The 27,582-nt window shown below is 36.9% G+C and overlaps 3 protein-coding genes across 3 annotated transcripts; 1 reads left to right on the forward strand and 2 right to left on the reverse strand.

The window, feature by feature from the left end:
- Positions 1-5,761: 5,761 nt before the first annotated feature.
- On the forward strand, positions 5,762-11,424 carry LOC144441351 (uncharacterized). The gene is made up of 9 exons (XM_078130907.1): positions 5,762-6,623; positions 6,748-6,803; positions 7,368-7,652; positions 8,003-8,182; positions 8,633-8,919; positions 9,554-10,028; positions 10,468-10,534; positions 10,666-10,719; positions 11,075-11,424. The coding sequence occupies exons 1-9, from the start codon at positions 5,762-5,764 to the stop codon at positions 11,422-11,424; spliced, it is 2,616 nt and encodes an 871-aa protein (XP_077987033.1).
- Positions 11,425-14,398: 2,974 nt separating this feature from the next.
- On the reverse strand, positions 14,399-15,127 carry LOC144441352 (uncharacterized). Its single transcript, XM_078130908.1, has one exon. The coding sequence runs from the start codon at positions 15,125-15,127 to the stop codon at positions 14,399-14,401; it is 729 nt and encodes a 242-aa protein (XP_077987034.1).
- Positions 15,128-21,049: 5,922 nt separating this feature from the next.
- Positions 21,050-27,576, reverse strand: LOC144441353 (uncharacterized). The gene is made up of 8 exons (XM_078130909.1): positions 26,715-27,576; positions 26,535-26,590; positions 25,686-25,970; positions 25,156-25,335; positions 24,423-24,709; positions 23,290-23,764; positions 22,249-22,306; positions 21,050-21,831 (listed from the first exon to the last, which is right to left on the reverse strand). The coding sequence occupies exons 1-8, from the start codon at positions 27,574-27,576 to the stop codon at positions 21,506-21,508; spliced, it is 2,529 nt and encodes an 842-aa protein (XP_077987035.1). The 3' UTR covers positions 21,050-21,505.
- Positions 27,577-27,582: the final 6 nt, after the last annotated feature.

Raw genomic sequence — 27,582 nt, forward strand, 5'->3', positions numbered from 1 at the left:
AGATCCCCATAAAAGATTTTCTATACACTTTTCTTATATTCCATAACATATAGACTACCACATATAGTGAAGAAGATCCTCCCTAGAGAGCATTTGAAAGCTCTAGCATATATATAACTTTCATCTGTCATTCAAGTCGTGTGTTTCAAGTTGTTCGTTCTGCCACACATGTTTGAAGATCCTCAAACTCGTTTGATGGTCCCAAACCTAATATGATATCCAATGCTTTGTTGTTGATCCTTTTGTTCTCGTGGATTGAATGAATGTTGCATCTCTCACAAGGTACACGATCTGAGATCTGCACAGGAGAACATCAATACTGATCATAATATGTCTGCTAGCTCTGCCGTAATATTTCACGGAGACGATGGAAGTAACCAAAATTTACAATTGAATGAACCCGCTTCTGTAAGCCTCCAATCAACACCGCCACCTCGGTCTGTGACTGGTGACAGAATTGAACTTCGAATATTATCCAGCACAAATAATGGTGTCCATTGGGAAGATATTACTGAATCAGTTGCATCGACACTCAGAGATGAAAATGACACCGTATCTTTCAAAGCTAGATTCTTAAGTTGGTAAGTGGGATTGCATCATTCAATCTTCGTTGTTGACACATGCGTGCATGAACAATTTTTGTACAGCAGTGTTCACCCGTACAGTCGTTCGTGCATGTATCCATATCCATATCCATACCTAGCACACTGTTATATACTTGTTGAATAAGAATTTGAAAACTTTGATTCTTTCAGTTTTGGTTCCGTACATGTTCCAACGTCAAAGACAACACAAACAGTGCCTTTCTTCACGAAGATATTCAATTGGCTTAGACGAAGAAAACATACCGCGAAAGTTCTTCTTTTGCAACACGAGCAACAGCTGTGTTCACTTCTAGTTGACGTTGTCAGGAGTCGTGACATTCACAAGCAGATAAAGACATGGAAGAACAAGGGCTTCAGTTCTTTCTACGAAAAGGACGTCCAGTATAGCCGGGATTTAACTATCGCCAATGGTGACGTAATCTCCGTAGAAACCCGCCAGCCTTCAGGTATCTAAAGGTACCAAAAGTGGTAAAGTGCTCGGTAAAGTGCTCGATCGAGCACTTTGCTAAAAACAGCGAAGTGCGCGTATGGCGCCTCCAACGCCCAGTCTCAATTCTAGCCTCCATTTTGACAGCTGTCCGAAGACGTCAAATAACGCACTCCCATACAGTCGAAAACTTCGAATATTTCAGGAAGAAGAAACATTTTGTTCGGCGTGCGTCACAGACTTCATACTGGAGATTTAATGGCAGTGACATTTGTAACATGGCAAGAAATAGTATAAAGGAAAACTGAATTTCTTGGTGTGTACGTGTGGGGTTTTTAAATGTGTGTCTAGATGCGAGAGCGAAGATTTTTCTTGATCGTTGAACACGAAAATAAAGTCTGGGTGTAAGTTTATATCATGTTCAGTATATTTCTATTGAATAGATTCACTTCTTTCAGTATTATCAGATCGTTAATAGATGACAAAAAATATTGCTATCGAAAACATAAGTTCGAAAACATTCGTGTGAACAATTTTAATTAACGCTTCATTGCTGTTAATATTTTGATAGAAATCTATAAATAACCCGTTACTAAGCTTACTGTTTTGTAAATTCCATATACTTGGTACTGCCAACTTCTTGACTGAAAACAACGACAAGAAATAATCCATGACTTCGCCAGATCTCAAGTAAACCATCACTACATTACTGTTTACTGAATTTTTTTTTCATTCCTAGACAATCACCAATTTCAATATCGTCCCTTATGCAATTCCTGTTCGCTCAGAAATTATATCCAATGTGGGAAATAATAATATTAGCCATCGGTTATAGTTTGGTTCGGTCCAGAGGAAGTGACTTCATAATGCTACAATTAGCGTAGTGTGACGCCGACGTTCATGGAGCAGTAATAACCGTCACTTCGTGAACTGGATTGCATATCATTAATAAAAATAAGAAATGCAGATGACGACCGTTCGAGAAATAGCGATAGGAAATGATTTATACGAGAAAGGTACGTCGTGGAAGCTCATAGGCAGGGTTGTGATAAGTGGGAACGACTATAGTATGTCTTAATATAAAGTACATCGCAAGTTAACATGGAATGCATCCCAAAAATAAAGTGCATATTATCAAACTTAGCTTTTTAGAATCCAGCATGGCTGCCAAATCCTGTGTTAACCATCTACGATCCGGGGAAAAGAAAGGGGTGTCGGTTTGTTTAAAAACAAACACAATGACCCCCACATTTATTTTGTCATTTCAGAGAGAGGAGAAATTTTACAGATTTTACAGAATAAATATGTCCCCGAAGGCGCGTTCTACCTCGTGTAAGTCACCAACAATGTTATGACACTATGATGATTTTGCACCATATTCTTTTTCTACTACTTCTAGGATTAGAATGAAAATAAGCACATAGGTGATTATACTGAAAGATGGATAATGGATAAAGATTCAAATTTATTTCAAGACGTTACGATTGATATATATATATTTCCCGCTCTAAAATAGGCTAGTCCTTGTTTACTGAGTAGATTGCAGATTCTGAAGTATAGTCCCAACCACAGGCACTAGTTTCCCGAGATATGTATCAGAATGTTTCCATCAAAATACAATAAAATGTCCATAATATCGATGATATTGACGTGTTTTAGCCAATTGTATATGAAAGGGGTAAAATAACACTTGTTTCTGTGATCGCGCAAGTCCACCCACCGCGAGGTATAGACAAGGTTTGCAACAGAACACACAACACCCGGGACACAACCGTACGACAACGTGAACTTTCAACCGACCGTTTCCGTTTTACTCGGCAAACATTTAATAAACTTCAGATAAACCGTGTCGTTGTTACAATCGGTCAAAGATATCAACCGATTTCTGACGCCATGTAGGAGAATTGGAGCAAATAAATTCTTTCTAACTACCTTCCATGTATGTGTCTGATTGGATATCGCCGATAACAGCACGCTCCATAAACATTGATATCCAATCACATTCATTTGAAATACGCAAATCATACATTTTATTCCATCCTATGTGACTTAGTCCAAATACAGATACTTTCATGGCAGACACCAACCAAATTCATGGACACTGATACAGACGTTCGCTCACATACAATTTTAGGGACTTTCAACAAATACCCGTCGTCCAAATTCACAATAACTTTTGAGACAGACGCTCACAAACCAAATTTATGAACTTTCAAACATTATCATACTTTCATACAGACACTCGTCGTGGACAATAAAATATAAATAATCTATACGGGAAATTTCCGACATGCTCGTCCGGTAGTGTTCTGGCGAATTACCTAACAAAATCTTCCGATTTTGATACGAAACAGCGAGTGTCGAACAATGTGTCAAACCAAGTTTTGAGGTAAATAGCAAATATGACGATTTACTAAAACAAATTATTGAATACTACATGAAACCCCATCAGACACACAATTCCTGAACAAAACCGGCATCATTTCATTTTCTAAAAATAACGTACATTTTCGTGAGTTCGAGAGTCTTGAGTGATCTGGCTTACTTGCGTCCTCTCCGCCTTGAAATATTACGTGTCTAATGTCTTATTGGGAGACACGTTCAGACATCGGTTGTATAATGTACTAGTATTTTATTTCATAACTTGACTATAAACATATATTGAGCTTCCCATTACAGTTGTAATATTGCCTGGAAATTTCACTGAAAACGTTGTGCCACAACCTTCTCAACACGAGTCCGGGGTCCTACACGCTCATAAGGTAATTGAATATGCGGTCTATACTTCAACAACGATACTGACGTCGGTCACGCCCGGCACACTTTGATCAAGACTGGTTGTGCTTTGTTGTAAATAGAGTACAGTACTTTGGTGAATGTTCAACCCTGAACTAGGCCTGATTCATGTTAGGCTGAATATATATATATATATATATATATATATATATATATATATATATATATATATATATATATATATATATATATATATATATATATATATATATATATATATAACTCGGTGAGTATCAAATTGCTAAGACAGTGCTCTATACCGCAGTGGCAGAGCGTAATATATATATATATATATATATATATATATATATATATATATATATATATATATATATATATATATATATATATTGTTTTTGGAAAAAGATTGGTCTGATCTTGTCACACGGGATCTTCCATCCACGTCTTTGGAGGCGCCATACGCGCACTTTGCTGTTTTTTGCAAAGTGCTCGATCGAGCACTTTATCGAGCACTTTGACAATTTTTCCACCTTTACATACCTCAGAAGGAACTAAGCTGTACATTTTCAACAATACAGTTTGCATTAACCCTTGACCCTTGTGGTGATCTTATCATCGATCGTTCACACGGCGCAATGTCAAATTCAAACTGCTTAAGCTCAGTTAAAGTTCTGACTGTCCTATACATTCAAGTTCTAAGATTTTGATATAAAAACTTCAAGCAGCCAAACTCTAATGACCCAGATACGTAATTTCACCACACCTTGTACGTCGACGAGATATCCAGGCTATCGAAATACCGTCCCCATGCTGCATATTGGAAACTCAACCCATAGTTGGAAAGACCAAAAAGCAATATTTATTTGTTCACCTACTTGTTCCCGAGGCTATAACGTCTAACCACGCGGCTATGTAATGAGCGCCCGTTCACTGTGACATATGACACTACGTTACAAAGAAAAATACACCTAGGAATCCGACCGCAGGCTAAGGCTGAGTGTCCTCAACAAGAACGGTATTTGAATAATAATACCTACAGTGTATATTCCATATACTACGTGTACTCAAGGGGAACTTTTAAAATTTTTAAACTATCCATACTACTATAAGGCGTAAAAAAATTGTGTGGTTCCGATTACATTCAATTTTAAAATAGGTAGGGTAGGTAGATTTTTATTATATTTTATTATATTTTTTTCATGTGCGAGTGTCTAGTTCAGGTTTTCCATTGTTTTCCAAATGGCCTCTGTGTTATTTATTTCTTCCTATCAGATGTACAGCCATTACAGATTGGAAGAATAGTTTTATATTTTCTTTTTAAGTTGATGTCAGTTTCCGTACTCACTATTTCTTGCGAGACTTACTGATTTTCGCGATTTTATTATTATTTTTCTCGAATACGTAAAAAAAAGGTTTAGGGTCAGCGTGAAAACTAGGTGGGGGTTGGTAACCGGAACGAAAAACTATTTGGCCAAAAAGAAAATTTTCATGATTTTGTGCACATAACTAATTTGTATCATTTTCTTTTGCAATAGATATCTAAAATAAAAGGCCACATCAATGATTTTGTTAGACCTCATCTGTCATGGTATCATAAATTGAACTAGAAAATGCAAATGATATCTGAGCCACACATCAGTAATGTGTATCATTATTAGCTTGGTAGATATCATTCATTATGCAAATTAGTCCCGTGAAATGCAAGCCACACCCGTCATATGTTGTTGAAAAACGAGTGCCATTATATCATCAATATTATCACCGCAGTTAGTTGGTGGTATATCATCTACATGAACCATAAATTATGCATATTTTCATGCAATATACAATCAACACCCATCATATTTGTACTACAGACATGAGAAGATACATTTTACTTAATATCCATCAAGTTAGATATGATTCATATGATTCTGCGCGTCCATTAGTTACATATCTCCTAGCAACTGCATGGTTATGTGTAATTTCAGACATGAGTGATTCGGGAGAAGACTTGTCGATGTTGAATCTCGGTGAAACACAAATAACAGAGGTTCCATCAGAATTGACTGAAATAACCATACTACAGATGAATGGAAATCAACTACGAAACATTCCGCAAGACATTGGTAAATTGACGAAACTTCAGGAGCTGAATATTGCAAACACTCAAATTACGGAAACGCCACCAGAATTATATAAACTGAAAAACCTAACATCACTAGACATGAGCAATAACCAGCTCAAATGTATTCCAGAGGATATTGGAAATCTTAAGAAACTACAGAAGTTGGATGTCACAGCCAATCAAGTTGAGATAATACCCATTAGATTATTTAAACTGAAGGAACTGAACGAGCTGCACATGGATGACAATACCATTTACATCATCCCGGAAGGCATTGGAAAACTACGTGCCCTAAAGAAGCTTAGTCTTGGGAAAAATAACATCAAAGAACTACCATTAGATATTTTTGACTTGAAAGAACTAACAGAGCTAGATATGCATGAAAACAAACTCACCACAATTCCACAGGATATCTGTAAACTGAAGAAGCTTCGGAGAGTAAACTTTCAGGCCAACCAGATAAAAAACGTGCCGTTAGATCTATTTGCAATGCAAAATCTAACCGAACTGAATATGAGTGGAAATCAGATGAAAATGATACCAAGCAACATAAGCGAAAAATTGCGTGTATTAAGATTGAGTGACAATTCCATCAGGTACTTGAACAACGCTGTGCTCACTCAAGCGAGTAAACTAGAAGAGCTGTCATTGGACGGGAATCCACTAGTTGACCCTCCTATAGCAGTATGCAAAAGAGGTTTGAAAGCTATGATGCAGTATACAGGGGGTAAGTACAATTATGATATCTTGTCAAACTTAGACTTTGATGGAAATAGGCTATCGTATTTCATATCCATATCCTGATCTATACTGTAACATGTATTCTAATTATTCTGTTATTATTGTTTAAGGGGATGATACGATGCGTGTAGTGCGTGTGATGTTAAAGCCAAGTGACTATAAAAAGGTACGTTTTTTTACAAACGCGGTTAAGTATATGTCTAAAAAAATTTATGTGTATTGCACTATCTATATTGCTATGCTCCAGTACTTTCGTCATCACGTGCTCTAAAACCATAGCACTTTACTTCTAAGTCAACATATATAACTTCAAGCATTTCCCTCCTAATACTGTAAGGTTTCTAGAATACCTTGCTCCAATGTACTGCAGGCCTCTTCGAGACCATAATTGTCAACGTCATAGCTCTATCTGTATATCAAGAGGGTGCACAATGCACGGTTGGTAAAAACAAGTGTACTGGGTCTCTAACTTTACAGCATGTAGCTAAAATACAAAATCAACTTCGCTTTTGTGTCCCTTTAAGGATTACAATCCAAACGAGTTTGATTTGTGAAATTACTCAATTTAGAAATGTAACATTAATTTGCATACATGTCTATCTGCCCACTATAGTGTCTATGCGTTTTTGAGGCTACTATCGAAGTTGGTCATGAATTTTAAGAATATAACGGTAATGAAACTTTCAGTTAACTTAAGCTTATTATAGTATTATAATTATTATATCGATAGATGAAGTATGAATTACTCTCTGGATTTTGGTTATGTGTCCATCCAAAAACTGTCAAATGTGAAGCTGAGTTGGAAGTTGAGATATTGAACACAAGACCGAATCTTGATGACTTTGAAGAGTTGGAATCACGCGTCATCAACATTTCATCACACCAAACCAGCTTTCCATCCGTCACACTTGAATACCCACTAGAATTTTTGGATCTATCTCGTGATAATGTCATCGTAAGGAGTATGGATTATTACTATGATGGCATAGTGTGGCATGAATTAAAATCTGCGAAGGTAAGCCACAATTTTTCCCATTTTTTGAGAATAGTTCATATTTCTTAAGATTAATAGTGTTCATATTAATGAAAAAAATAAATATCTTCAAAATTATAATCAGGGAATTTATATTAAAGCAAAGCCACCTATAGGGTGTGACGGGGTGTTCTCATGCATTTGCAGGCCTGTGAGGGCGCAGCAACGTTACATATCTTTCAGAGGTGTCAGGTGCATTGTGGAAACGTATGGGTAGCAAGAGAAATCCCTACCCCTCTCAGACTGCAGATGAATAATCGACACATTTGCGCGTATAGAGTACTAGTCTTTAGTTTCCCATGCCCATCAGGCCATTCACTTTTTTTATATAGATGAGGGATTTCATAACTACTGACATTACTGCGTGTGGCATGTATGCCGTGAAATCTAAACCCCAAAGAACGAACTTTCTGATCACTCCAAGGGCTGGTACTTATACTAGTGATGACAACATGGCATCATTGGAAACAACTACAGGTGCAGTAACTGGTAACATCGACACAACAATGGAGGTAAGTAGGATACATATTCTCATCAAAACGTTTAATCATGTTTCGCCTTCTTCTGTATATATATATATATGTGTGTGTGTGTGTGTGTGTGTGTGTGTGTGTGTGTGTGCTCTGAATGTGGTTCTTTGTCTCAGCACAGCAGACTATTGTGCAACAAAATTATGAGATCTCACATACATTACCTCTCGTGGAGATGACGCTTTAACCAAACCCCAACCCCATGCAACCAGTCTTGAAAACCCGATATGGCCTTCTATGGCCTTCAACAAGTCGTGTTCTAGTGTTTCCATCCGCTTCCACCAATGCACGTTGATTTCCCTTGTCCATTTGGTGGTCCCAAAACGTCATTGTCTTAGTTTGTTGTTTTCATTTATTTTGCCTTTTGTGTATAGAACGAAGGAAATTATTGTGAAACCTGACAGTTTCAGTATATGTTACATCTCTTACAAGGTACATGATCTGAGATCATTCCAAGAAAGCATCAGTACTGATAATGACATGTCTGCCAGCTCTGCTGTGATATTTCGTGGAAACGACGGAAAAGAAGGAGCCGTGAACTTGAATGCGCTTGCTTCTGTAAGTCTTCGATCGCCGTCGCCCTCCATATCTGTTGATAGACTCGCGCTTCGGGTTTTATCCAGTAGGAATTATGGTGAAGATTGGGAAGACATTACTGAATCAGTTACACCGACAGTTAAAGACGACATGGTATCTTTCAATATAAAACAACTAAAGGGGTAAGTGAGATTATATCATATGATATTTTAGATACAGGTGTGCAGCAACATAGGCTTTACAATATGTTTCAGTCATGTAGTCATTCATACCCATGTCTATTACGAATATACACCTCATGCATCTGTACAGTTTCGTTATTAATTTACAAACTAATGTAATCTCATTAAATTTTAAATCTTCATGAATCTATCAATATGTATACCAAATTATATGAACATTAAGATGTTGCCTCATATAGTCATGGGATATTTACCAAAACCAAATCGCTCCATTTTAATTTCATTAGAAGATGTGTACCAAGTTCCATTTGAATTGAACGAGCCGTTCTTGAGAAAGTGATGACACAGACAGACAGACAGAAAGACAGACAGACAGACAGACAGACAGACAGACAGACAGACAGATACACAAACACACCACAACATAATTGATGGTAAAACAAAGGTATACTATGATAATTTTCTGAACTCTATTTTAGACAAGTTGTACGTAGCTGCGTATAGAAAAATGGTTTTCCGTTAATTTCTATCAAATGGAATTATAAGACATTTCTATCATATGTAAGACAAACAAAATGCAACTACGACGGGATCCGCCTCACCTTTGCTCTTTTCTTGACTTTCATATTTCCAGTTACGGTGTTGCACATGTCCCATCGTCAAGGATAAGACATGCTGTAACATTCTTCTGCAAAGTATTCAATTGGCTTAGACGAAGAAAACATACCGCGAAAGTTCTTCTTTTGCAACACGAGGTACAGCAGTGTTTACTTCTCGTTGACGTTGTCAGGAGTCTTTACATTCACGAGCAGATAACAAAGTGGAAGGACAATGGCTTCAAGTCTATCCACGAAAATGACGTCCCGTATAGCCAGGATTTAACTATCGCCAATGGTGACGTAATCTCCGTAGAGACCAGCCCGCCTTTCATCATTGAATCAATGATTACAAACACTACGTTTTTTGCATCACGTGATAACCACTTGAAACCAAAAGTCAGATGTACCAACCAAGACTCTGCAAACGGTGCCGATATTGGAGGAACCATGCTATTTTACCTGCGAGAAAACGTCATGCCCGAGGTTGAATTGCACTTTTTGGTTCGTAAGGTATCACATATTGTGGACTTATTTATATTTGTATTCCCGACTAACCACACCCTCACGCCTACCTCTCCTTCTTATCAAGGTTAGTAGTTTCATCAATAAATGGCCATAGGAATAAGATACTAACGGTAGTGAAAGAGGGGAAAGGAGATGTGATAAGAACCACTGTGGTTCAAATCATCTTTGAAAACAAAATTCAATAAATTCAAAAATCCATACAGTAATACTAGGGCTAGCACATGCTCCAAACAATGCGTAGTCACATGGCAATTATCATTCTACTAATTCTGTCCAGAGCTACTTTGATGAATGCAAAATGTGCTTTAACACAATTCCTGCATTATTACATTATCGTCTCTTGTCCAATGGCATTTCTACATTTACAGTATCAGTATACAATTACAAGATATAAATATACATTACACTTTAATTACTTTCTTAGCAATATGAAGACCGTTCACAACAAACAGAAGTGTATGAAGATGACAATACCAGCAGTAGTAGCAGTGGTAAGTATTTAAACTGAAAACAAAAATTAATTGCACGAACCACGTTATTTATAGTGGTGTTCCAAGATATCGTATCGTATCTTAAAAGGGTATGCATTAAACTACTTCTTTGTGTCAATATCTCATTCTAGAAAACACAAACCTGTCCAGATTCCTATCGAGACAAATCAGCAGTGTTACCAGTGGTAAGTATTTACATCGAAAATACTGTGTATGTATGTATGTATGTATGTATGTATGTATGTATGTATGTATGTATGTATGTATGTGTGTATGTGTGTATGTGTGTATGTATGTATGTATGTATGTATGTATGTGTATGTGTGTATGTGTGTATGTGTGTATGTATGTATGTATGTAGGTATACAACTATGTATGTATGGATTATGTATGTGTATGTATGTATGTATGTATGTATGTATGTATGTATGTATGTATGTATGTATGTATGTATGTATGTGCACGTGTGCGTATGTACGTATTAATAGTTTCATAAAGGAGTACCCATTAAACGTCTTTTGCTGTATCTATATCTTTTAGAACACACAGACCTGTTTAGATTCCTATCAAAAGTAATATTGTCTACACAATGGAAACCCCTAGCGAGCAGGTTGGGGGTTGAAAATTCAGAAATAGATCGGATTGAATGTAGGTATCCCAGAGATCTGACGGAACAGATTTACCAAATGCTTTTACTTTGGGAAGGAAAATTTTTGCTGAAAGGAAGTGAGCTAATTGAAAAGCTCCTTTGGGCGCTTGAAGAAGAAGAGTTAAGGCAAATAGCAGAAGAAGTAAGAAACTTTACAAAGACTAAATCAAACTCGCCGGTGAAGACTAAATCAAGCTCGCCGGTGAAGGAAAAGAAATCCGGTGTTTGCCTTGTGATCTGAATTAACGTCAAAAAAGTTGGTTGGATTGTTTAAAGACATTAGTGTCTCTCTCCAACGTATGTGATTGTTCACAGAAGCGATCAACTGCTGAACCAAAATGCCACCAGTACATTATTTTTGTCATGTTACTAGATGTCATTTCTAAAACTCCAGTAAATCGATTGCCATTGAATGAAAGAAAGAAAAAAATGACACCCACAAAATAATGGTAATTTTTTTGCGTATCAGTATGCATAAATGTGGTATTTTTATCATGCTACAGGCCATTCTACGGGAATGAAAGTTGAATCAATTTTACCTTCCCTGTCCTCACTTTTATACTCGTTGCATACAGGTTCTGTATTATATTTTGTACCATTCTTTCAAAGTATTCTCTCAATTCTTAAATCCCTGAAGGTCTCTCTATAAGACCGAGACGTAGGTGAAATTTAATGAAGAAAAACATTTTCGGAAATCCATGCTTGGCTTTTTTTTTCATACCTACCAAGATTTTAACCAAACAAAGTTTATGATGTCAGTATCTACTGTAATGTTACATGTTTAATAGTGAATCTCAAATGAAAATCTTCACCAAGCTTTTGCTGTGACACTTAAAACCTACTTGATGTCTTTAAAAGCTAGGACTGTACTTATTGCTTATTTTCGTGACAACTGATTTTCACAAGTTAACTTCAATTCTAGTCCGAACTAGGCCTTTACGAATGAGATGCACTTTCATTGGCAGAATTTGGCCAAAAAATGTGCTTTTTACAGATTATAAACAATTATGATATGAATAACTGTATATGAGTCATCACTGGATGCACTTATTAGCACACAATGGCGTTGCATGATAGTCGTGTTCTTTCTATACGATGCACATTTTATAGAGCTTTGCATATGCCATAAACAATTTATTAAAGTCATGAATGGCAAGCGAAAAACAATTCGTATTATAAAAAAAACAAAGTTATAGTAACCAGTGTCTAGGATGTTCACCTGTTGAGAAAAGGATATATTGAGAAATTCGACCAAATAGATGAAGATTGAGAAAGGTTTTGTTTATTATGCATTCCAAAGTCCCATACTGCAAACAGAACTCTGAAAATTATATTTTGATGTAAAAGAATTATGTTACTGTAATATGTCTGCATTATGTCTCTCAACAGAGTTAAAGGCCAATGATTCAATCCCAGGTTGTTGCTTTAGTTGTGTCATAAGGATTAAAAGGGATCATTTCTGTGTTCAGGACCAACTTTATCTACAGCTTTATAAGATGACTTTTTCATACCAAAATTTTAATCCTAATTCCAATTTGAATAATACAAGTATCTTATCATGTAAAACTGAAATAGGAAAAAGGTTCCTTTCTCATGAAATTTAAGATTCATTGTGAAAGGAAGATGCACAAGAACCTAATGCTTCTTTAAAGAATTTAAGACATTAATTTTTTTTGAGATGTTAACTGAATGATGGGCAATTGAAGTTGGGAATAACTTAAAAGATTTTAAATATGATAAATACTCTTTTATGATAATTTTGGAGGCTTTAAATAGCCTTTTTCTGCAAGGTCAGACCATTTTCCCACAAAATGACATGTAAACTTTCTAATCTTTTTTAAATAATATCATCTAATACACATAAAGAATGTTTTTATTAAATTGAATGAGTTAAGAAGAAAGAGGAGGTAAACATTGAATGTTTTGAGGACTATTATCGATTTTCCCGCATTAAAACCAATTTAGAAGCTATCATTTAGAAATACCGATAGTAGGGGTTAAGTATCTTCTGTGATTTTTATTCAGCATCATAGGAGCATACTAATACATTTTTTTCTGATTGCAAGAATGTATTTACAGGAAATATGCTTTCTTTGAATAAATAGTTTGCAACTGTAATGTAGTAAATGCCAAATATGTTCGATTTAAGGAAAATGTCCAAAGTTTGTAGAAGGTTAATGTAGTAGAGGTAAGATGTCTTCCTATGTGGTTAACACACAACATCTAATCAATACAGTAACGTGGTTTTTGCGATTGTTAGTATATTATAACATAAAATGTTTACTTTGAATATCTAGTAAATTATATGAAAATAAATGCCAAAAATATCTGGGGAAAGCGAAACACCAAGGAAGATGATAAATTATATGTGGGCTTTCAAAACATCATGAGTACCTAATTTGCATATACATGAAAGGAATGAAAGAATGTGATGAGTAAGGGAATCACTAATTATGCAAATTGTTCATTAAAACTATAAAAAAAAACTATGGTAACAGGCTTTTTTTGGACAAGTGTGCTTTCTTATGTTAATGCAATGTATATGCCAAGTTATATGTTAATATATATGCCAAGTTATGAGGAATTTGAAGAGTGCATGATACAGCTTAATTACTGAATATCGTTCGTTATTCAAATTACTCATTAAAGATAAAAGTTGTATCAACAACGTCTTAGCACAGGTGCATATTATTATAGTTGGTATATGTGTACCATATTATATGAAATTTGAAGCTTACATTTTAAGATATAGCCTAGTTACCTAAAATCATTAATTATGCAAATTTTTCATTAAAACTGTAAACTATATCAACAAAATTTATAGGACATATGTACTCTGTTATGTTTAACATACATACTAAATTGTATTCATATTGAAGTATGCGGTCTTCAGATATAGCCTAATTACCGAAATTCCTTAATTATGCAAATTATTCATACATCAGCAAACTTTATAGGACATATTCGATTTGTTATGGTTAACGTATGTACTGAATTACATTGATTGGTTGTAGTGTTGATGTACAAAGCCATAGAGATAAAGACTTGTATTATAAGTTGACGAAACCACGGCCTTTTACAACCGACATTTTTTTATGTCAGTTGTTCACGGCCTCTGGGCGGAGCGTCTCGCAATTGGACGGTGCAGTAAAAGACGTTGTGGTTTACGACGACGTCACAGTGAAATGTGTCCATATAATGTACAAACACTCATGCTAATCTAGAGGCAATCTTCTCTCCCATAGCATGTTATAAACTGGCATGGATTCTTCCATTGCTATTTGAAATTCGCGCGGTAAAACAGAAATGTCAGCGTCATTGACGTTCCATGGTATATTCTGTTTAAATCCATCACTTTGTAGCACATCCCCATACCAACATTCAAAATCTTCATACGGATCGTCGACCATCATATATTCGGGAATGCTATTGCGATCCCAGTGTAACATACTCTCGTTGAAACACAACCCAACGGCGTGGCAGTATTTCTCGAACATTCTCGCGGGATCACGTTGAATATCATCTGCATCCACAATAACGATTTGTCTATCTGTCAAAGTTTTGTTGATGACGTAATCATACAACTCGCCAATGGCTCTAAAGTTTGTAAAATCGGATGGCCAGGTTCTGTCACGGTTGATGGGAGTCTTTTTCGCGATATTGTACACTGACAAAAACACCTTGACGGGATGACGTATTAGAAACGTGTGTTGATATCCAGTCGGTAGGTACTCCAGTTTGGATGTAACAGTATACGCCATGTCTTTCAATACCACGTGATTTTCTGGAGGGGTCTCCTTGTCAAGTCTTTGCTTGACATCTTCAAATTTACAACTAGGCTTGATTGGTATATGCCCGTATATTTGGCTGCGTCTATCCTCACCAAAGTAGTAGGCATCAAAATATATTTCGAAGTATGTTTTCACTTCTGGTGAATTTGCCATCACTCGACAAAAAGCTGAGGACAAACTACGTGGTGAAGACCATATGATAATTTTTCTTCTGTCCATGACGTTGAAGTGCAGTTCAGAGATGTTGATTCCTGTAAAGGTAAAGTTACCATGAGTGTAGACCCTACCTGATTAATACTTACTAATGACGAGAGCTCGGTTTCCTTAGTCATCATGCTATAGCTAATAATAGATCACTCTTTATCTCAAGGCAAAACATACTCAAAGTATATCGCAAAATTTATGTAAGAAATTGAACAGTAAATTTGAATTTGATATTGTGCAGTTTATCGGCTGGTAAATTCACTGGTACTACTGGTAGTGATGACATCACGACAAAGGTCAAGGTTTATCACCGATGACAGTGAGCAAATAGTAAAGCTTATACACAAGCTTTCTAACATCTGATAACCATCTAAGTTAGTTCCTTAGCAGGTCAATTTTATTTTGGCAGTACTTTCAAAGACATGTAACTTACTGTTTGTCGTTGTGGCAAGGAATTGAGAAAATTTTGATAATGACAGAGTGTTGACGGTATGCTATCTTTAGTTCGAAATCGTCTCTGCAAAACAGACACATTTCAGTGCTGATAAATAAAGTTATTGCAATATCAGATTATATCTCTCCTATGGCAGACAAAAGTTAGACAATGGAGTACACGATTTCGACCCTGAATTTACAGCACGACATTGACAGCAAACCTTATATGGTTGTTAAAAGTTTTGACCCATTGCTAATTGGCGATTATATCAATAAATACAGTATTTAACCCACCTATTCAACAGTTCAAGATTCCTTCTGATTTCTGAGTTGGTGCTGAGGACTGTCGTCGAGGTCTTCGTTATATTACGAGTTTTTTGTTTATCGCAGTTCTCATTGACGTCTTGCATCTGAAGGTCATGCCTCACTTCACGCCACAGGTGATATATTGTTCCTCTTAACAGTGACATACTTACCCAACATAAAGCGTTGTAAAAATAAAACCGACTGTGCCATATATATTTCCTTTATTTGGGGGGGGGGGGGGCTATTTACCCTCTATTGTTGAGGTTTTCTACGACAACGCGATGTAAATAAAGTCTGAAAATACCTTAAGTTCCCTGTTTAACCATAGACGAATTGGACATACATTTTACGGCTGGCGAACCATTACAATGTAACTACAGTGGTGAATAGGTTGACGCGCAACAATCTCTTATTATTGTTTGCAATCAATCAATCAATCAATCAATCAATCAATCAAGAAGAATTTGTATAAATTCAATATGACATAATGTTCTTTGGCGCTGCACAGGAACAATAGTAGATCAATCTTAAAAGTTGGAGAAAACTCTTACAATTTGGTGTGTCGATGTCCTTCTTGAATTTATCAACAGTTGACGAAGAAAGACGTTCGAGTGGCATACTGTTCCATGAGACTGGCGCTGCTCGCGAGAAAGCATGCTCACCATATGATTTTGTATTACAGCGGGGTACATCAAGTAAACGTTTGTTATTTGAGCGAAGTGGACGAATTGTAGGTTTACTGTTAATCAAGTCAGTGATGTAACCATGAGTAGTATTGTAGGTGATCAGTAGTACTTTGTATTGAATCCTGTAAAAGACAGATAGCCAGTGAAGATCAGAAAGAACCGGTGTGATGTGATCTGTTTTCTTGTACATGACACAATCCTACCTGCTGCATTTTAGGCATGTTGATAGGGGACAATGTCTTTGGCTGGCAGCCCACACTGGAGGGCATTGCAGTAGTCAATTTTCGATGATATAAGTGCACGAACAAGTTTATGACAACTTCCTGTGTAAGATACTAGCGTATGTGACCTATTGTTCGGAGGTGAAAAAGAAATGATCTACATGTCAAAGAGATGTGCTTCTTGAGATTATAATGGTCATCAAATGTTATGAAACGTTAATGACCGGCTTACTGTGCAGTTTATCGAAATTTAATTTCAACGGGGAAGTACTCACTCGCACTGCTGTTCCAATCGTCAGTCTGTTCCATTTAAGACTATAAGGTTGACATAGCCGGTCAACTAGTTTCTTCTCAAACCATCTATTATACGAGGTACCGTACCGTCTTGGACAGTGCGTTGAATATAACTCACAACGAAACATACGTATCTGGTTCAGCGAATGCCAAGCTATCCGCTTGGTTGAATTTATTACATGACCAATCTCCAACTCCGTCCTTCCTTAAATGGGCTAAACCCCAACTTAAATACATTTCAAAGTTTACATAAATCTCTATTCTTAGAGTATGACGTATTCTTAAGTCTTATGAAAGACATCATCTGAGATTCAATATCCAATCACCTTGCCTAGATTAGTAATAAAAGTTCTTATCTCAAAGACCATAAAATAGTTGTGTAATATTATAATTATACTTTTACAGAACAATGAAGTCATATGATGAAGTTCTAATGTTAACACATTACGTCATATTAAAACTTGCTGACACTTCAATCGTACCTGGTACAAACAATTCCGAAATAGCGATGTTGAGATGTCGAAGGCCTACGTTGTTACGTAACGAAATGTCACTGTATGTGCAAAGTTTAAAGGTGATTCAAAATGCTCACATTCACTATCGCTAATTTGCTAGACGACATGTTTGTGAAATGCATTCTGGTTTTAAAACTTTTCAAAAGCGTCTGCAAACACCTTAAAATGACCCTTTTTCAGTCACTTCCCTTCGGATTTACTTCGAGAGTTTTCGGGTATCTCCGGTCCCACCTAGACCACGGGATTTTATGACGTCATAAAGAGACATGGATAGCACGTAGCCTATGGCGAGCGTAGTCACTAGGTGAACAAAACTCAACAGCATTGTGAAAAAATACATTGCTAGTGGTTGTAACAGACATCAGTAAACAAAAACTACACTCTACATGTCTTATTAACCAACATTTACCGATATTTACTCACACTTTCTGACTAATTGGCAGTGTCTGTTGGTATAAATGCTAAAATATGATCTCCCCATATTATGGCAAAATAAATCAAAACGGCTAGACTACAGTGTAGATATACATAAACACTTGTAATGTCGCTCGCGTGTTTCAATTTATTTATCTGATTTTTTTTATTATTTGCCGAGGAGAAGCATTACAATATCTTCGACAGCATATTATAGCCCACTATACTCGACTATACTCACTGATGTCGCCTTTCTTTTGAACGGCGCATTTAGCAACAAAGTAAACATATTTATCTTGAATAAATATACTAGCTATTAGATTGCCATATCATCAGCAATAAAATTGTAAAGAATTGAGGAAATTTCGTGAGTTTAGTGTTGTCATTTACATGACTTTAGCAACTCGTCTGGAAGAAAACTTGTATGGTTTCCCTTGTTGCGACATCACTTAATTTAATGCAACAAGCCTATTTAATATTCATTAGAAGAATTCTGTAACGAATCAAGGTATTCGAAGTGTACAGTTTAGGAAACCAACAAATCAAATATCGCGATGTGTTCATGATATCAAATACGATTGGACAATATTGACGTCGGCAATCAAGGTCGTGACCCCAGCACATGGTTATGAAAGAAAGCCTGCAACTAGATACTTGGCTAGCCACGTCCTGTCCCGTTTCTCAGGGTTTGTTTTAGAGACGTTATTTCTGTACGACTTGAAGAATTTTACAATATATCTGATTGATAAATATGGATTACATCAACACGTGGATAAATTTAACCCGACACGAATGTGCGCTGTGCTCTCCCGATTCCATACGTACATTGTACATACACTGCTTCAGCTTTGATCGGCGGCCTAGTATGAGCTTACTGCCGCGGCCGGCAGCGGTGACTGCACAAAACTTGACAACACTACCCCTCTACCGATATATAATAATCACCTGTATACCGTGATAAAAACAAGCAATAATTCGAGTCCCCAACAAGTCGATGAGACCTACTTCTGTTCTGTCCGATCCGAATGCGAGTTTCTAGGTTTTATATGGGTTTCAGACTCGGACTAGAGTATTACGCCCTTGACAATAATAGATGTAAACTTGTGTTCACAAGCCAAACATGTGGCAATACAAGACCACGACGAAAACTGTGAAAAATTTGCAAGTCAGTCTCATTTTATATATGGACAACAAAATTAGGTCGGTCACAGTTCCATTTACATGTACATGATGCAATGACTCGGAGCGTACTTCCATATGCTCGGAGCAAATCGAATCAATTAGTGTATTATGGGACCAACAAATATATTGTTGCACATGTCCCGATACGCCTTCTTGAAGTTTCCCATTGGTATTCTAATAGCTAGTATATTTATTCGAGATGAAATATGTTTACTTTGTTGTTAAATGCACTGTTCAAAAGGCGACGCGAGTACGATTGGGCTAAAATATGCCGTCCTTGGCCCGGGGATGCCGTCAAACGTCACCACGGTATCGTAATGCTTCTTGTCGGCAAATAATAAAAAATCAGATAAATAAAAGTCAATGAGTGTGAAACACGCGACATTACAAGTGTTTATATATATCTAGTCTAGCCGTTTTTGATTTATTTTGCCATAATATGGGGAGATCATATTTTAGCATTTATACCAACAGACTCTGCCAATTAGTCAGAAAGTGTGAGTAAATATCGGTAAATGTTGGTTAATAAGACATGTAGAGTGTAGTTTTTGTTTACTGATGTCTGTTACAACCACTAGCAATGTATTTTTTCACAATGCTGTTGAGTTTTGTTCACCTAGTGACTACGCTCGCCATAGGCTACGTGCTATCCATGTCTCTTTATGACGTCATAAAATCCTGTGGTCTAGGTGGGACCGGAAATACCCGAAAACTCTCGAAGTAAATCCGAAGGGAAGTGACTGAAAAAGGGTCATTTTAAGGTGTTTGCAGACGCTTTTGAAAAGTTTTAAAACCAGAATGCATTTCACAAACATGTCGTCTAGCAAATTAGCGATAGTGAATGTGAGCATTTTGAGCTTTTAGACTTCAAGTAAGAGTTCATAATGAAAATTTACCAAAATATCCTGAATGGATATAATTTAGGTTTGTGACTCGTAACAATTACACCAATGTTTCATTTTAGATCCACTAACCGCACAGAACACGATCCAATGTTGATGTGGTTGATGGGACGAGGACGCCTGTTGAACTAAGACCTGATAAGGAGGACCTCAGTTTTGCCATCATTAAGCTGTAGGGTTTTTTTTTGAGGGGTCATCTATGCTTTGATATCCATGTGCAGCAGTTTCCAACTTAGTTACTGTAGTTGACGTGTCTGATTGGGAAATATATTGATTAACCTGTCTGTCGTCTGCATTTTGTCGGAAATTGATATTGTGATGTTGGATTAGCTTTCCATACAAATGATGATATATATAGACAGACTAAGAGTGGCCCAAACACATAGCCTTGCGGCACTCCACACTGCATGTTGGGTTTCTGATAGTATGCCTTGTACCGATATGGACTGTTGTCTGTCTTTGAGGTATGAAGAAAACCACTCCATTGGAATGCCTGTAATACTAAGCTTGGATAATCTTGAACTCAGTACATCATGAGCTATGGTATCGAAGGCAGCCGACAGATCTAAGAGGACCATGTTGTCAGTGATTAAATTTGAGTAATATTTCTTCTTCGCTCTCTTGATTATGAGGGCATGGCTAAAATGAGAGGTCTGTTGGTGGTGATATGAGATCTGGGAGAGAAATGAAATCATGGGTGAAGTCTTCCTTCAAGATTGTTGAGATACATCGACAAGTTATCGCACGTCTTGAAAGTGATTGTTTACAAAGTATAAGATCGGCATGGACGGGATTGTGATCTGAGAGTCCGGTGAAATTGATGAAAGTATTATCGATACTTGTTGGAGAATTTGACAAAATTAGATCCCGTGTGTGTGTGTGTGTGTGTGTGTGTGTGTGTGTGTGTGTGTGTGTGTGTGTGTGTCCTTTAATGTGTGAGTTGATTCGTGTACCAATTGTGTCAGATTATATGTGGCTATGATCTCATTGAATTTCCTAGTAGCAGCAGGATGACTTGTATCATCGATGTGTAGGTTGAAACCACTGACAATGTACAGATGACTTGGCCATATAACTAATCTTGCTAATGTAGATCTAAATTCTGTCATGAATTGAGAAAATGATAATTTGTTTTTAAGGGACGATGGTGGTCGCTATACGATTACGATATTTAAAGACGTTGGAACAGAAGAGGATTGAAGTCCTGGTACAGTCTGCTACAACAACCAAAACCAAGACGAACGAGACTAAGCTTAGGCAAATATAGCGTTGGCTTTCATCTGAGTGAGTAAACTTTGTTTCCCAGTATGTAATGGTTTTGCTCATTTCTACGCTCTGACAGAAATGCAAAAGCAGGATCTACGTGAATATTTCAGATCATTAAGCATACACCAGACTTCTTCTTTTTCGTCTGCGATTTGGTATCAGTCTCTAAGAAGTTTCTCACTTCTTCTGCTCGCGCCCTTAACCCTTCTTGTTCGAGAGCAGAACAAAGTTTGTCAATCAGCTCAGCTCCTCTCAGCCACTGTTTTCCTTCCCAAAGTCGGAACATCTGATATATCTGTTCATTCAGATCTCTAGGATACCTGAATTCAATTCGATTGATTTCGAAGTCTTCAATCCCCAACCTGCTTGCTAAGGGTTTCCATTGGTTAGACAATAATTTCCTGGCTAGAAATCTGAAAAGTCTTGTGTATTCTAGGAGAAGATATGGGAGAAGATAGAGACACAATAACTGTAATATCTTTGACACTATTGCCGCATTTTATGTCATGTATACGTACGTATGTATGTATGTACGTACGTACGTACGCACATACATACATACATACATACATACATACATACATACATACATTCAGATATTTTCAGGTTTTAACCTAACATTTCTGTATCTCGCCGATTTTTCCTTTGAAAAAGAATATTTATTCGAAACGTCGGATTTTACATCTATTTATACGGACTGATTTATAAGTTCCATATGCATTTCTTTCTACATACATACATGTACATACATGCATACTTACATACTTAGCGACACAAACTTGATTATATAATTTATGTTGAACGGGAACTACAACTCCATAATGAAAATGTTCATATGCAAATGCTCACCACTGCTAGAACTTTCACCTTCGTGTGGCCCTGTTCGCCTTGAAGAGTCTTCATAATTCTTCAGAAATAAAGAACAAGCGATCTATCAGTCAGAATAGCTCCACTGGGTGTTTTGTTCTTTTTGTAGAAATTTCAACTCAATTGGCCTGGTAGTTTTGGAGAAGATTTTAAAGTATTTTTACCAAAAATGGTATTTTTAGACCTAATTTGTATTTAGATGATCCAATCAATTTGTCTTGAACAAACTTCTATCTACTCATACCAAGACATCCACACAAGAAATTGCAACTCAATTGGCCTAGTAGTTTAGGAGAAGAGGATTTTAAGGCATTTTAACAAGGTTCTATTTTTAGACCTAATTTACATAAACATGACCCAATCAACTTGTACTGAACAAACCTATCTCTGCTCATTATTTGACACCTACACCAAATTCCAGGTTAATTGAAAGTGAAGTTTTAGAGGAAGGGATGAAAGTATAAAAGTTGATGGACAGATGACGGACGACAGACGATGACGGAGAATCAACCTAACTCTCAAGCTCCGTGCAGCTTCCGCTGACAGTGGAGCTAAAAATGTACACGCTAGAACACTGATGTAAACAGAAACACACATTAAGATATACCAGTATATTGGCTGTTTTCAAATCTAGACATCCGATTAGTCAAGACACAATGATTACCATACTAAAATCCTGTCATGGTAAAGTTGGCATATATCCAAGTGGTCCTGAATGGGAATCCTATATCTTATCAATTTTCGACAACAACTACGCTATTTGCAGTATCCAGTTGATCCCACCTGTAGAACACAGAGTCATGTATGCCTCTCCAAATGGACGAAATGGGAGAAGTTCTCCAAGAAGAATGCTGGAGAATTTTTAGATCACTAGTTCTTTCACCAAACTTAATAATTTTAATATTCCCTTTCATTATTAATCACACAGGCTTGATAGGATGTAAGTGTATAATTATTTTGAAGTCGGGGTCTCCTATTAAAACTTGACAAAAGAAACTACATAGAATGAGTACAATACGATACCTTGGAAACCCAAAAGTGCAATTCAGACATGGGGTCTTCTCGTAGGTAAAATAGCATAGTTCCTCCAATCACGTCATTAGCACCACGTGCCGGTTCTTCGTTAGTACATCGGACCTTTGGCTTCAAGTGGTTATCACGTGATGCAAAAAACGTAGTGTTTGTAATCATTGATTCAATGATGAAAGGCGGGCTGGTCTCTACGGAGATTACGTCACCATTGGCGATAGTTAAATCCTGGCTATACGGGACGTCATTTTCGTGGATAGACTTGAAGCCATTGTCCTTCCACTTTGTTATCTGCTCGTGAATGTAAAGACTCCTGACAACGTCAACGAGAAGTAAACACTGCTGTACCTCGTGTTGCAAAAGAAGAACTTTCGCGGTATGTTTTCTTCGTCTAAGCCAATTGAATACTTTGCAGAAGAATGTTACAGCATGTCTTATCCTTGACGATGGGACATGTGCAACACCGTAACTGGAAATATGAAAGTCAAGAAAAGAGCAAAGGTGAGGCGGATCCCGTCGTAGTTGCATTTTGTTTGTCTTACATATGATAGAAATGTCTTATAATTCCATTTGATAGAAATTAACGGAAAACCATTTTTCTATACGCAGCTACGTACAACTTGTCTAAAATAGAGTTCAGAAAATTATCATAGTATACCTTTGTTTTACCATCAATTATGTTGTGGTGTGTTTGTGTATCTGTCTGTCTGTCTGTCTGTCTGTCTGTCTGTCTGTCTGTCTGTCTGTCTGTCTGTCTGTCTGTCTTTCTGTCTGTCTGTCTGTGTCATCACTTTCTCAAGAACGGCTCGTTCAATTCAAATGGAACTTGGTACACATCTTCTAATGAAATTAAAATGGAGCGATTTGGTTTTGGTAAATATCCCATGACTATATGAGGCAACATCTTAATGTTCATATAATTTGGTATACATATTGATAGATTCATGAAGATTTAAAATTTAATGAGATTACATTAGTTTGTAAATTAATAACGAAACTGTACAGATGCATGAGGTGTATATTCGTAATAGACATGGGTATGAATGACTACATGACTGAAACATATTGTAAAGCCTATGTTGCTGCACACCTGTATCTAAAATATCATATGATATAATCTCACTTACCCCTTTAGTTGTTTTATATTGAAAGATACCATGTCGTCTTTAACTGTCGGTGTAACTGATTCAGTAATGTCTTCCCAATCTTCACCATAATTCCTACTGGATAAAACCCGAAGCGCGAGTCTATCAACAGATATGGAGGGCGACGGCGATCGAAGACTTACAGAAGCAAGCGCATTCAAGTTCACGGCTCCTTCTTTTCCGTCGTTTCCACGAAATATCACAGCAGAGCTGGCAGACATGTCATTATCAGTACTGATGCTTTCTTGGAATGATCTCAGATCATGTACCTTGTAAGAGATGTAACATATACTGAAACTGTCAGGTTTCACAATAATTTCCTTCGTTCTATACACAAAAGGCAAAATAAATGAAAACAACAAACTAAGACAATGACGTTTTGGGACCACCAAATGGACAAGGGAAATCAACGTGCATTGGTGGAAGCGGATGGAAACACTAGAACACGACTTGTTGAAGGCCATAGAAGGCCATATCGGGTTTTCAAGACTGGTTGCATGGGGTTGGGGTTTGGTTAAAGCGTCATCTCCACGAGAGGTAATGTATGTGAGATCTCATAATTTTGTTGCACAATAGTCTGCTGTGCTGAGACAAAGAACCACATTCAGAGCACACACACACACACACACACACACACACACACACATATATATATATATACAGAAGAAGGCGAAACATGATTAAACGTTTTGATGAGAATATGTATCCTACTTACCTCCATTGTTGTGTCGATGTTACCAGTTACTGCACCTGTAGTTGTTTCCAATGATGCCATGTTGTCATCACTAGTATAAGTACCAGCCCTTGGAGTGATCAGAAAGTTCGTTCTTTGGGGTTTAGATTTCACGGCATACATGCCACACGCAGTAATGTCAGTAGTTATGAAATCCCTCATCTATATAAAAAAAGTGAATGGCCTGATGGGCATGGGAAACTAAAGACTAGTACTCTATACGCGCAAATGTGTCGATTATTCATCTGCAGTCTGAGAGGGGTAGGGATTTCTCTTGCTACCCATACGTTTCCACAATGCACCTGACACCTCTGAAAGATATGTAACGTTGCTGCGCCCTCACAGGCCTGCAAATGCATGAGAACACCCCGTCACACCCTATAGGTGGCTTTGCTTTAATATAAATTCCCTGATTATAATTTTGAAGATATTTATTTTTTTCATTAATATGAACACTATTAATCTTAAGAAATATGAACTATTCTCAAAAAATGGGAAAAATTGTGGCTTACCTTCGCAGATTTTAATTCATGCCACACTATGCCATCATAGTAATAATCCATACTCCTTACGATGACATTATCACGAGATAGATCCAAAAATTCTAGTGGGTATTCAAGTGTGACGGATGGAAAGCTGGTTTGGTGTGATGAAATGTTGATGACGCGTGATTCCAACTCTTCAAAGTCATCAAGATTCGGTCTTGTGTTCAATATCTCAACTTCCAACTCAGCTTCACATTTGACAGTTTTTGGATGGACACATAACCAAAATCCAGAGAGTAATTCATACTTCATCTATCGATATAATAATTATAATACTATAATAAGCTTAAGTTAACTGAAAGTTTCATTACCGTTATATTCTTAAAATTCATGACCAACTTCGATAGTAGCCTCAAAAACGCATAGACACTATAGTGGGCAGATAGACATGTATGCAAATTAATGTTACATTTCTAAATTGAGTAATTTCACAAATCAAACTCGTTTGGATTGTAATCCTTAAAGGGACACAAAAGCGAAGTTGATTTTGTATTTTAGCTACATGCTGTAAAGTTAGAGACCCAGTACACTTGTTTTTACCAACCGTGCATTGTGCACCCTCTTGATATACAGATAGAGCTATGACGTTGACAATTATGGTCTCGAAGAGGCCTGCAGTACATTGGAGCAAGGTATTCTAGAAACCTTACAGTATTAGGAGGGAAATGCTTGAAGTTATATATGTTGACTTAGAAGTAAAGTGCTATGGTTTTAGAGCACGTGATGACGAAAGTACTGGAGCATAGCAATATAGATAGTGCAATACACATAAATTTTTTTAGACATATACTTAACCGCGTTTGTAAAAAAACGTACCTTTTTATAGTCACTTGGCTTTAACATCACACGCACTACACGCATCGTATCATCCCCTTAAACAATAATAACAGAATAATTAGAATACATGTTACAGTATAGATCAGGATATGGATATGAAATACGATAGCCTATTTCCATCAAAGTCTAAGTTTGACAAGATATCATAATTGTACTTACCCCCTGTATACTGCATCATAGCTTTCAAACCTCTTTTGCATACTGCTATAGGAGGGTCAACTAGTGGATTCCCGTCCAATGACAGCTCTTCTAGTTTACTCGCTTGAGTGAGCACAGCGTTGTTCAAGTACCTGATGGAATTGTCACTCAATCTTAATACACGCAATTTTTCGCTTATGTTGCTTGGTATCATTTTCATCTGATTTCCACTCATATTCAGTTCGGTTAGATTTTGCATTGCAAATAGATCTAACGGCACGTTTTTTATCTGGTTGGCCTGAAAGTTTACTCTCCGAAGCTTCTTCAGTTTACAGATATCCTGTGGAATTGTGGTGAGTTTGTTTTCATGCATATCTAGCTCTGTTAGTTCTTTCAAGTCAAAAATATCTAATGGTAGTTCTTTGATGTTATTTTTCCCAAGACTAAGCTTCTTTAGGGCACGTAGTTTTCCAATGCCTTCCGGGATGATGTAAATGGTATTGTCATCCATGTGCAGCTCGTTCAGTTCCTTCAGTTTAAATAATCTAATGGGTATTATCTCAACTTGATTGGCTGTGACATCCAACTTCTGTAGTTTCTTAAGATTTCCAATATCCTCTGGAATACATTTGAGCTGGTTATTGCTCATGTCTAGTGATGTTAGGTTTTTCAGTTTATATAATTCTGGTGGCGTTTCCGTAATTTGAGTGTTTGCAATATTCAGCTCCTGAAGTTTCGTCAATTTACCAATGTCTTGCGGAATGTTTCGTAGTTGATTTCCATTCATCTGTAGTATGGTTATTTCAGTCAATTCTGATGGAACCTCTGTTATTTGTGTTTCACCGAGATTCAACATCGACAAGTCTTCTCCCGAATCACTCATGTCTGA

Source organism: Glandiceps talaboti, chromosome 10, assembly GCF_964340395.1.
Source record: "Glandiceps talaboti chromosome 10, keGlaTala1.1, whole genome shotgun sequence".
NCBI classification, from domain to species: Eukaryota; Metazoa; Hemichordata; class Enteropneusta; family Spengelidae; genus Glandiceps; species Glandiceps talaboti.

Coding starts and splice junctions, on each gene's coding strand:
- LOC144441351 (XM_078130907.1), top strand. CDS start 5,762: ATGAGTGATTCGGGAGAAGACTTGTCGATGTTGAATCTCGGTGAAACA. Junction 6,624..6,747: donor TATGATGCAGTATACAGGGG/GTAAGTACAATT, acceptor TTATTGTTTAAG/GGGATGATACGATGCGTGTA. Junction 6,804..7,367: donor AGCCAAGTGACTATAAAAAG/GTACGTTTTTTT, acceptor TTATATCGATAG/ATGAAGTATGAATTACTCTC.
- LOC144441352 (XM_078130908.1), bottom strand. CDS start 15,127: ATGGCAAATTCACCAGAAGTGAAAACATACTTCGAAATATATTTTGAT.
- LOC144441353 (XM_078130909.1), bottom strand. CDS start 27,576: ATGAGTGATTCGGGAGAAGACTTGTCGATGTTGAATCTCGGTGAAACA. Junction 22,307..23,289: donor TGCACTTTTGGGTTTCCAAG/GTATCGTATTGT, acceptor TTATTTCTGAAG/AATTATGAAGACTCTTCAAG. Junction 21,832..22,248: donor AGGTGAAAGTTCTAGCAGTG/GTGAGCATTTGC, acceptor ATCTTCTCCTAG/AATACACAAGACTTTTCAGA.